The sequence below is a fragment of the Zeugodacus cucurbitae genome, chromosome 6 (genome assembly GCF_028554725.1).
Source record: "Zeugodacus cucurbitae isolate PBARC_wt_2022May chromosome 6, idZeuCucr1.2, whole genome shotgun sequence".
In the NCBI taxonomy this organism is placed as follows: domain Eukaryota; kingdom Metazoa; phylum Arthropoda; class Insecta; order Diptera; family Tephritidae; genus Zeugodacus; species Zeugodacus cucurbitae.
The window spans coordinates 20,364,382-20,377,100 of NC_071671.1; the positions used below are offsets into that span (position 1 = coordinate 20,364,382).

The window sequence follows — 12,719 nt, forward strand, 5'->3', positions numbered from 1 at the left end:
ATGATTTGTAAATTATGTTTCGGAGGGAGAAAGGAGCAAAATTGAGGGTGCTCTATATTTAGACTTTGTCAGGAAGGATTGTATTTTTCGGGTATATTTCGGAATATGTATATCTGAGGATAGGACTCACTTATTTCATCTCAATTCAGTGATTCCTCTCTTATTCCTTGGAGATAGACCAGGACAAATAAAAGATATAATAAATTGAAGCTTATCAAAGCGTTTAGTTTTGTAAACAATCTTCAATCATATACATTTTTGGACTAGTTAGGAAGTAAAAGCGTGACAAAATTTGAATTTCGTTCTCTAAGCGGATAATAAACTAAGCTCAAGCACCCTCTTTATGCTAATTTATGGTAAACCAGTAAGAGAGATATATGCATATATGAGCATTTATTACCTCATATTTCCAGTTTATAGGCTTCAAACTGCCAACTGTCATTAAATTTGCTATATGCTATATCTATTAAAGTGTGTTTATACATACATATGCTATTTTATATATGTTCTGTATATGCATGTGTAAGCTTATGTGTAGATAAATTATATGTGTTCTCAAACGCAGCGCATGCAGAAAATGGTGTACTAACTGTATTTTTTTATTACTTAATATAAGCTATCCATTTTTTACTACTATTAGTTATGGCAAGGAGTCGGCCATATAAGGAATATTTATGTTTTAGTTAATAGATTTCGCTATTAGCTAATCATTATGGTGGAAATAAATGAAAAGTGACTAATATGAAACATTACCTATACTCTAGGGAAATAATATATAAAATAAACATATTCTTATGAAATTATTAAAATTATTTTAAAAAATCATTTATCTTTATTTAATAATCAATAATTAAAAATATTTTGTTGCTTAAAACATTGATAATTTTTTTTCTTAACACTAAATGATTAAAAATGTGAAGAAATATGAGTTTTGTATGAGATGTGTACAAAAATATTATGAAAATAGAATTAATATTTATGACACGAAGACTCAAAATAATAATAATAAAAAAATGTTGAAAGTAAATATTTATAGTTTGTTAATTTAATATATATATAAAAATAGTTTTTCTAGTTTTCTTCTAAATTACACAAGATATATTTTAAATATAATAACTAAAAAAATAAAATAAGAAAAAATATAAGTTAAAAATTACCAAATTTATTCTTTTCGTTTATAAACATTATATTTTTTTATAAAAAATGTATGACCATTAAATATATTTTTTAGATAAAAATGTAAACAAAAATTCAAAAATTTAATATTTGCGAAAAGAAAAATTCTTTAAAATATTTTCTAAAATTATTTTTAAATAAATTTATTATTAATTTATTAATTTTATAGCTAGTATTTAAGCAATTAATAATAAATATTTAATTCATTTATTTTTGTTGTATTACACAATTTAAATACGATCTTTTTAAGAAAAAATATTAATCATTGATATATGATAAAAAAACTTTAAATTTAATTTAAATTATTACTTTGATAAAAAATTATATTTTTAATATTATTATATTTCTTCAATATTCTTATCTATGTGCAACTAATAATAAATTTTGTTTATTATTATCGTTTATATTTATAAATTTATTATTAAATATTTCATTTCAGAAAAACTTACGGAATCGATTCCCTTATCCTTGCCAGGGCATATGAACGTCACATATTCGTGACAGCGCTTGTGCACCACATACGAACAAACTGTAAAAGAGAGGGGAAAAGAAGAATGAAATAATAAGAAATATAGTGATGTGACATAAAAAGTTAGTGTGATACTCAAAAAGTTGCAAAATGTTGTCTTGCTTCCTGTGCTGTCCTTCATCAATATTAAAATGTGGACAAAAGTTGTTGTTGCTGCGACATGCACTAAACTGGCACAAGGAATAAGGTAAGTAGGTAAGTGAATATGTATGTCTAGTTTAGAAAGTTACTATGTAGCAACAATATATGTGTCTGTAAGCAATATCAGTAACCATAAGCCCTTTATAGGGTATGTTCGCACTAAGCTTGTATTGCTTTAGACTGCCAGTGCTAGTTCTGCCAAAGTACTAACTACTTTACTTTACTTATATAGCTTTATATGTTCTTCGGTTTTTTAATTTTCTTGTTGTTTGTATTTTATTAGGTGGCACTCTGTCAATGAGGTAGAAAATTTTGCAATAAATGTTTTGAACTCACCTTGACATTGGAATCCTTGTTTGCCAAAGCCCCTGCAGGGTGGAAAGGTAGAGAGAAAAAGTAAAAAAAATTATTATTAAAACGTTTTTATTATAAATTGGATAACAAATTTTATAAAAATATTTCAGTTTATAATATTATGAGTATATATTTATCCTTAAAATATATCCGAAGTACCTAAGGATTTTTTTTTATAGTTTACTATGTTTCTATGAAGTAGAGAAGTCTTCCAAACAACCCATCAATAAATCTATCTATTGAAATGAATGACCGATCACTTTTATAAAAAAAGTTTGATTTTAGTGAAATTTTATTGAGATACAAATGTTCCTTCGTTTGTTCCAAAGACGATGTGCAGACTCTCTCCCTCTTAGCATATTATTTCAATGCGGCTATTACTAAAATTTCTTTTATACTTGGATATAAAAACAGAAATTCTATTAGTAATACCATTTGAGGGTCTTAACTAAATAAAGAGATTTATTTGATGCTGAATATACAGCGCTGATGCTTATAAATATTGGTTTACTGGAATTTTGGAATTTTTATTACTTGGAATTATTGATGATGAGATCTGGCTCTTCATAATGACTTTTTATCTCAGTAAATCAGAGACATTTTGAAAAAGCTTTCTTCGCCAAATTGTACTTTTTTGATTTTTATCGACAATGTCTCCTCTGCAACAGTTCATCAGTATCTATGAAATAGTTTCGATACCATTAAAATTTTTCTGCAACTAAAGCCTTCGATCTTATGCCCAAATAACTACTGAAATAAGCTATGAATGTATAGTATCAAGCTGTCTTAAAAGTTCTTCTATAAACTGTTCCTATAACTTGGAGAACACTCGACATAAAGCTGCTATATAAAGTCACGTTGTTGTTTTCTGCTACATTTTTCCTGAAAAAATATGCAAGATGAGATATACAAATTTTGAATACCGATATTATAATAGGAAAAGCCCCATTCTTTTTGAGATACTAGTTACATGTAGATAATCCTTACTTTGTAAAACTCTAACAAATGAAAATTCATCTACGGGAAGGTTCAAAGCTATCTGCAGCTCGATAGATTATATATATATTATACATGCAGTGAAATGTAGATATTAAGAGCGGTGAGTTACTCACATTCCTACAATCGCTCTCAAGCTCTTAAAGGGATAAAGATAAAGTAAAATGTCAAACTAATGTTATATACATATGTTTTATGGGTTAAACTAGGGGCAAATTATACTTTATCTTTTCCTTATACACCTGCGTAGTAAATGCCGTGTGACACTGCTATGTAATAATAGGCAAAATATGGCAAGGACGCAACCGGCCAAAACTAAATGTGCACATTTATCAGACTCGACACATAAAAATGTAGTGGCGCTGGCAAGTAGGTGTCGGCTGGTGTCTAATAAATATAAATATGTCCCAGTTGTTGGGTCGAAAACTTTTTGAACTTTGGAGTGAATGAAAGTGGAACCAGGCTACTAATAAAGTCAAGGCCAAGTGACATAAATATATATAAAGAATATATTTAAGAAAAGTACAATGTTGAAACTTTCTACACAACAACACTTTAAAGCGAAACTATTTCGCTTAAGATGGTCGAGTTGAGGCATGGCGGCAAAGTTAAAAGCGAACGGTCATTGGCACTAAACATTTGGTGTGTTAATTAACTTTATGACTTGGCCAAGCATGCCATGAGTTGAGTTGTGCAGCAGTCAAATTTTATGCACAAAATTTGCATTATGTATGCAAATGGTTGTGTACTCGAGTTCGATGAGGCATACCGGTATCGGAGATAAATTTTCAGCCATTAGTTATGTTTGGTTGTATATATGAGTATATAACTCCCTTATGTAAAATTATGCATTCAAGTTTATTGGAGCAAAATAATAAATATTTGTGTACGAAATGCATACAAAGTTGTCGTAAGTGAGTAAGTCAAGCGTAAATATGGCAAATTGACTAAGTGCAACAGAAGTGGATGAGAATCAATTACAATACAAATGATGAATTCGATTGCTTGAATGAAAAATTTTATGTCTTTTGATCTAAGGAAAGGGCAAAGTTATCCAATGGTGCAAATAAAGAAAGCTAGTAAGTATAACCGTATCGGTTTGGATAATGGCACTCGAGTAAACCAGATACAGTGAGGTACTTATTAAGGAGACCGAAGTAGGAATAATTACTCCTTAGAGCTGAAGCCGTGCCGGACCTGGTAGGGATTATTATTAGAGAATTTCAAGGTTAGACATTTTAAGGCTCGATTCATGTACAAAACAGTTGTGAAATTTAGTATTAAATATAAGAACCAAGGTTTACAAATTTATCAGTATAACTTTGAAAGTCAAGAAGACTCCATTTTTTTCTTACTGACACCAAGACGAATAAATCACATATTGACCACGCCTACTTTGAATTTGTTTGAAGATATCATGGGTGAGATTGGTCATGTTAAAATGCTGATATAATGGATCTCACATGGATAACTAAAATCGCCACTTCTCAGAAATACCACAAACTCCTTAATATAGATTTCAGAGACCTTCAAGAGTTGATGAAGCGCTTCTCGGCTTTTTCAAAATTTCTTTAGGCGGTAGATATCTATGCGGGCCAATTCTTTTGGTTCAACGAAGTTAGTGCTATCGAGATGTATAAGCCTCAGTGACCAAAGCTGGACAGTAAAGGATAATATGATGTTTCCCTCGTCTTCTTCCATGCAATATTGGCACCTTGCATACTGCAGAATGTGTAGCCACATGGCATGTTAGCCCATTGGGCAGTGTCTAGTAAGGACTCCTACAATTGAGACGACCTGAACCTTGCTAAGAGCAAGTAGTTCAGTGGACTTCCTACGATCCACACTTAGTCAAACACGAAAGTGTTGGTCATTAACTAACGCTTCACGAATTCATGTGAGATTAAAAGATCCAATGTCAGAATTCAAGATGGCAGTAGTAATCTAAAACTTTAGTTAACAGCGAACTCCTTACAGAAGAATCCTCCACCAACCATTCCTCTGTGCTTCGATCCATTTATGAAAAAGTTTATTGCTATTCTTTTCCAGTGGCCTCGTTAAGCCTACATATCTCTCGTAAGTGTATGAACAGAGCAGAAACCACAAAGAACAACTACAAATAACGACTACTTTGTTAGATATCTTAATCACATATCTACGTATATAATCTATGTGTGTGTAAGCTGTGGATGTATGATAATACTTATCTCAATCTTAATAATATCTAATATTATTATATACGTATAAATATTTTTTTTCTTTTGAATTGAAATTTCTCAGCACATTCTCATACATTTTTGCTTAAAAATAACTTCATTCTCTGTTGTGAGTGTGACACTCAAATTCTTATCACACGGCTTTTAATCATAGCAGCCAACAAAAGCGAATGACACTTGCATTGTGCGCGGCCTCCTCTCAATTCACTATATACATATATATATTTGTATGCTATCTATGTTGACAGCTATATATGTATGTAAGGGGACCCAACGCTCTGCAGATGCAGCAACAATAATTCTAGGTACTCAACAATTACAGTTACTCGTAGCAGAAATCTCCTAAGGGTGTGCCTATATTGTTTTGGTCTCACATGGAGTACTAGTGTGCTCTGCCAACCTCAGACGCCATTAACACCTTTTAAAAAAACCGGTACTCGTTTATATTGTATACCGAGCTTTAGGCAAGGCACTTAGTGCAGGTGCTAGTCATATGTATTCATGTAGGATAGACAAACGACAGATTGCGGTGTGCTAAAGGTCCAAATATATATATGTATAAGGTTGCCTCTTATTCAAGTTTATTTGTTCATTTTACTTTCACATATATCTAAATGAGAATAATTCTTTTTTCCACATTTCCTTATTTCTCTTCCATCCAACGTATCTATCTTACTCTCGCTATCACTTCATCTGTTTTTCAGCGCGCGTTTATCTCTGACATCCATTCGTGTGAGTGGCATATTTTATTTACTTTTATTCGTCTGCCTGCATGTCTACTTGTTCACTTGTCACTAAATTTAAATGTCTTTGCTGTCTATCTGTTTGTTGGTCATTTATTTGTTTGTATGGTGTGGAAGAAACAATAAAATATATAATAATCATAAAAATAAAAAAAAAAGTATTTGCCTGGAATTATGCCACATTAAGTTAATATTTTTATTTTGAAATTCACACTTTTTGGTGTTTGTTCTTTAACCCACTGTTGCCTATTTGGTGTGATTGAAACATTTTATATGCCACTTTTGGTGAACTGAAGGCGGTTGAGATAAGTTATTTTTTAACATCTGAGTTTTGGGATGATATTTCTTGCTAAGTAAAAAACTGCAAAATATTCGATACTGAAATATCGATACTGAATTGGCTTGCGGGGTAAAATTAAATTACGAATAATCATTAAAATTCTTGTAAAGCTTTTGACAGAAGTTGTATTTTGGTTACAATATTTCTGAGCGAAAGGGTTTGTTAGAGATGACAGTCATTAATCAAACAAAATCGACATTCGAAATTAATCAATAACTTTTTGTTATTGTTAAAGTCACAATATTTCATACACATCTGTTTGGTATCGTATATTTGTATTATAGTCGCATTATTACTGAAATAAATGTGACCACTTGAAGTAGTACTCTATTATCGATTAAAAACGAAATCGTATAATCATAAAATCGATATTATTTCATTGAAAGTTGTTAATTAAAGGTATTTTTTTTTTATTTATTACTATTCCATTTTAGTTATAATATTCGACATTTTGATAAGAAGCTATCGCTAACAAAATATTCTTTGTTTAAATATTGTAATAAATGTAAATTTGTTCGTACTGTATATAGTATATAATTGAACTGATTTAAACGCTTAAAATGATTGAAATCGATAGAAGAATTTGTAATATTTTTCATTTTATTTGTCGTAGTAAAAGTTATCGGATTTATAACTATATTTTTGGAAAATGGAAATTGAATTTTATTTGGTCCATAATAATCCATTCTTGTATATTTTAAACAAAAGTTTCGATTGCAAATAAAATATTATGGTAATTTGACAGAAATTTATTTTTTATGATTTTTTAAATATCGATATTGTTTGAAAGCAATTTAACATTTATAATAATCCATTGTACCTTTTAAAGGAATTTTTTTTTAATAAAACGATTAAATTCGATAGAAATAATGAATCAATATATCGATGGGGTGTTATCGAAAATGTGAAAATCTAACATTAATATCTAGGACATTTGTATTAATAAAACTTGGTTTGAAAAATTAATTTTACGCCTGTGAGTATCGAAAAATCGATAATTTTGTAAATGTGGATTTTACATAAATTATCTAATGGAAAAAGTGCTATATAAATTCACTGTTAAATAGAGCTGACCACAGACGTAAAAGAAGAATGACCCTCTGCCTCGACTTGAGGTAAATTCCTTATATGTATGTACTTAATAAAGAGCAAAAGGCACATAATTGGCATATTTTGAGGCCACTCATTCAATTTGGACATGCACTCATAATAACCCAGACTTATTTCAACGCAATGTAGTACAGCCAATGCACACATAACACACGCTGTTCTGCAATTTTAATTTATTAATCCCCTCAGACGGCACTTGAGCATGGTCGCCAAGCAGTCAAGCGCGAGCTTAGCCCTAAACAATGCTTTGAGACTATAAAGCCAGAAAGCAGCGAAACAAACGTGGGTAATGCAGTGAAGGTGCTTGCAAAAAAAATATGAAAACAAAAATAACAGAAGAACACACACACGCATTCACATATTCGCATCTAACTTTAAGCAACGAATTTGCAGTTAGTTTGCCACTCAAGCAATGAGTGTTGGCAGCCACTGCCTCCGCGCGCACAAATTCAATTCATTTAAGCAGCTATGAGTTGCCAACTATAATAATGTCCACAAATGTTGCATACTTTGTGGCGCATAAGCGCATACATAGAGACTACAAAAATGCCATTTTTAGTTCCACATGTATAAAAATACATTTCCTGTGTATGTTTGCATGTGTTTGCGTGTGTAAGCTAGAATTTATGCGCGTCGCCGATTTGCTGCTCACCTGTGGTTATTCGCCTGTAAATATGCTTTTATTTTTATCGATTCCCACCGAACAGGGGCGCTCAAAAGCATACACACACACGAGAATTAGGTGAGTTATATGAGTGAGCGCTTGTATTTCATTTGCTACACTACCGTTAAATTGGTTGCGGGTGTGAGTGCGTTGCGTGGAATTGCGCTTATGGCATTATGAAATGAAAAGCAAAACGAATTGTAATGCCTGGCAGTATGGAACCATTATCCTTTTTTCGTTATTTTTTCAGACGTGTAAATTGAATGTTTCCGGTATAGCTCATATCTTTTGTTGTTATTTTTGGTAATTTTTTGGTTGAGGTGGGAGGTGTAATTTAGTTCTACATAAATTATTTTTGCTGTGCTTTAAGTGTTACATTAAGTTTAATTAGAGTTTCAGTAATTTAATAAGCACTTAGCTGTTTTTTATACATTTAATATACGATCTACGATCATTGGAAACAACACCCGCGCCGTTAGTTCTGCTTTCTCCAGACTGGATAAGGAAGCGAAACGTATGGGTCTGGTGGTGAACGAGGACAAGACGAAATATCTCCTGTCGTCAAACAAACAGTCAGCGCATTCGCGTCTTGGCTCCCACGTCACTGTTGACAGTCATAACTTTGAAGTTGTAGATAATTTCGTCTACCTGGGAACCAGCATTAACAGCAATAACAATGTCAGCCTGGAAATCCAACGCAGAATCACTCTTGCCAACAGGTGCTACTATGGACTAAGTAGGCAATTGAAAAGTAAAGTCCTCTCTCGACGAACAAAAACCAAACTCTACAAGTCTCTCATCATTCCCGTCCTACTTTACGGTGCAGAAGCGTGGACGATGTCAACATCCGATGAGACGGAACTAGGAGTTTTCGAGAGAAAGGTTTTGCGGAAGATTTATGGTCCCTTAAGAATTGGCAACGGCGAATACCGCAGACGATGGAACGATGAGCTGTATGTGTTATTCGACGACATAGTCCAGCGAATAAAAAAACAGCAGCTACGCTGGCTAGGACATGTTGTTCGAATGGATGAAGGTGCTCCAGCTCTGAAAGTATTCGATGCAGTACCCGCTGGTGGAAGCAGAGGAAGAGGGAGACCTCCACTCCGATGGAAGGACCAGGTGGAGAGGGACCTGGCTTCGCTTGGAATAACCAATTGGCACCAAACTGCCAGAAGGAGAGATGCGTGGCGCGCTGTTTTGGACTCGGCTATAACCGCGTAAGCGGTGTCTACGCCAGTCAAGAAGAAGAAGAAGAATATACGATCTATTATCTTTAAGTTGGCTAAAAAGATTATATTAATCTGGAAATATATTTTTTCAAGGTTACGATCTTTTTTATTACATTTCACTTATTTCATTTTTATAAATATATTAAAAAAAACCATAAAATATTGTTTGGAAAATGACTAATGTACTTTTGAAGCTTTATATGTTAAAAGTGATCTTTATGACAACAGGGTTACAAACATTTTTCATTTATACAATATTTAATTTTATTCTAACACTTTTAAGGTGTTGAAAGTATTATTTTTATTTACAGCACAAATTATTTAATTAAAATGTGGAATTGAATATTATTTACGAAACGTACACTACTTTCAACAATTTGCTTCCCTCAATTTTTTGGAATTTTCCATATTTGTTCACTTAATCCCTAATTAGCGCAAGGTTAACATCTTCCATTTTAAAGCACGTATTCTCCATATATTTCACTCGTAAATAGAAATAGAGTAGAAATAAATGCTTTCACAAAGTTAATAAAAATAAAATAAAAATAAAAATTAAAATAAAAGCGGTACGCACACACAAAGACATCAACGCCAAATGACAATGTCAGTAATTACCGTTAACAAGTGACCGAGTAGATTTTTGTTGCAACAAATGCTTCGAACGTGACAACCGCCATGAGCACGTACCCGTCAGCACGGCGATGTAAAGTACACCTAGAAATGTAGGTAATTGTATGGGATGGGGCCCAGGAATGTGCATATATTCGCATAATCGCTAAAAAGCACAGAGTAAAATAGCAAGTGCAGTAGAAGAGGATTAGGTTAGAAATTCCTCATTGAGTACTGAATACTTCTTTCCACAAATACTTCTTCATAATGTTTTCTTTTATTTTTTTTCAACTTTTATTTTTCACATCACAGTTCTTATAGTTCTTTGCTGAAAAGTAGAAAGTGAAAATATTTCAGCCGAAATGATTTATTGTTCTGAATGGATATATTTTTTTTCTTATGACTTTTACTATTTCCTCCGATTTTTCAATTTACATGGTACTTTTGTGCTTTGCGCCCAAATGTAGGCAACTCTTGCATGCTTTCCTAAGAAGCGCTAAAAAGTACGCAAAATTTGTTTGTTCACTCTTCACCATCCGCAACGGAATTAAAACTTTGAAATTCTAAAGTATTTTTTAAAATTGTACATCAAAAAGTAATGAACAAAGAAGAGGAAAAAAAACTTTTTAATTCTCACCTTTCACAATTTATGTTTCAAATCAAATGTATGTGGTTTCAGTTTAAGTTCTTCTTTAAAGAAAGCTCGAATTTTTTCATTAAATTCAGACTGTGCTAGATGAAGTATCTTATGAGAAGGGGGCTAATTTTAAGTGCTCGTGTAGACCAGTTTATTTGGCACTAAATCCATAAAGGTTCAAAGATATTAAGTTATGCTTGAACAATTAGACAGCTGCGTAATACCAATTTCGTTTTTTATTGAATTATTATATCCTTATATCATAAATTGAGAACAGTTAATGATTCGATAGCTGAAATAATCTTATTGTTCAATTAGGAGTGTTTTTGAACATCTTAATATACTCTTATATTAGTAATGAGTAATTAAAATCTGAAACAGAAGAAGACTTCGTCTAAATTGACATTCAATTAAAAATTTATTGGCCTGAAAAGCCGTTATACGTTTTGACGAATATAAACTACTTTCTTAAGATCTGAGAAACTTTATGAAACTCCGCATAATTTTATAAATAAACTACTTTTCTACTTCTTCTGTTTTACTTCTGATCTTCAAGTGAAATGCACTTCTTGTAACATCTGCCTCCAGTCTAAAACTCTTGCAACAACAATGTTAAGTTTGAAATTTATGACATTACCATTTGCAGTTTATAGCTATAGGGGAGAGTTGCTCAGTCAGCTCTGTCGCCAGTGCCGCGAACTGAGATATCTCCTTCGTGTGATAACATCCACAAGCTGAGCTCCTTGACTGACAGTTAGTTGGATTAAAGCAGTCACTTGAGCTTTCATATTTCAGTGTTGCCACATAAAGACGACATATGTATGTGATTGGCGTTGCAACCGTTTAGCCGGTTATAGCCGAATCGACGATAGTGCGCCACCTGTCTCTCTCCTTTGCAGTTCGGCGCCAGTTGGAGATCCCAAGTGTAACCAGGTCGCTCTCCACCTGGTCCCTCCAACGGAGTGGAGGCCTTCCCCTTCCTCGGCTTCCTCCGGCGGGTACTGCATCGAACACTTTCAGGGCTGGAGTGTTTTCGTCCATTCGGACAACATGACCTAGCCAGCGTAGCCGCTGTCTTTTTATTCGCTGAACTATGTCAATGTCGTCGTATAACTCGTACAGCTCATCGTTCCATCGTCTGCGGTATTCGCCGTTGCCAATGTTCTGAGGACCATAAATCTTGCGCAAAATTTTCCTCTCGAAAACTCCTAGTGTCGTCTCATCTGATGTTGACATCGTCCAAGCTTCTGCACCGTAAAGCAGGACGGGAATGATAAGTGACTTGTAGAGCTTGATTTTGGTTCGTCGAGAGAGGACTTTACTGTTCAATTGCCTACTCAGTCCAAAGTAGCACCTGTTGGCAAGAGTTATTCTGCGCTGGATTTCGAGGCTGAATTAAAGACGACATAAGTCATTATTAATTTATGGCGTTTTGATGCGCACTCGCTGTGTTTACTTTATGTTGGCGTTTTGAATTTTGGAAAGATAATTATGCGTCGTGGTTGACGGAGATGAAAGATAATGTGCGGAGTAACTAAAGTGGTGGCTTTGTGGCACATGTGTGTTTAAGTAGAGAGTGTTGTGAACCGTTCCTTTTTGGACTGGTTCCTGAATGTGGTGTTTAAAATTCCAAAAAGCGAAAAATGGAGGTCTTTAATTTAATATATATGTAGATCCTAACATAATAATTACTTAGCTCAGTCGATTTTGGTGGTTCATTTGCGGGTCTCTCGAACTGGTAAGGACTTCAGTCGGAACATCTTTTTGGATTACTCGCTCTGATATATCCTACCTCTCTTCTTGGCCTACTCTTATACTCTCTGAACTGTTATTTCAACCCCCTGGCTTTCACTTCCAACAAAAAATATTTACAAACATCCACTATTTAGATAAGCACATACGCTTTCGGTGAAAACTTTTGACTTTGACATGCCAACCGCTGCAACGTGCGACGCAATTTAATGCTTAACTC

General features: G+C 33.2%; 1 protein-coding gene across 11 annotated transcripts in view; it reads right to left on the reverse strand.

The window, feature by feature from the left end:
• Nucleotides 1-12,719, reverse strand: part of LOC105214832 (protein kinase C, brain isozyme) — a 110,517-nt gene that overhangs the window by 37,457 nt on the left and 60,341 nt on the right. For 9 of the 11 annotated variants that reach the window (XM_054233193.1, XM_054233192.1, XM_054233188.1 and 6 more), the window contains 2 exons: nt 2,183-2,214; nt 1,626-1,705 (listed from right to left, as the gene is read on the reverse strand). In XM_054233193.1, coding sequence (XP_054089168.1) covers nt 1,626-1,705; nt 2,183-2,214 — 112 coding nt within the window. Of the gene's footprint in view, nt 1-1,625; nt 1,706-2,182; nt 2,215-12,719 lie in introns of those variants that run through there. The other 2 variants (XM_054233197.1, XM_054233196.1) reach the window with 2 other exon arrangements.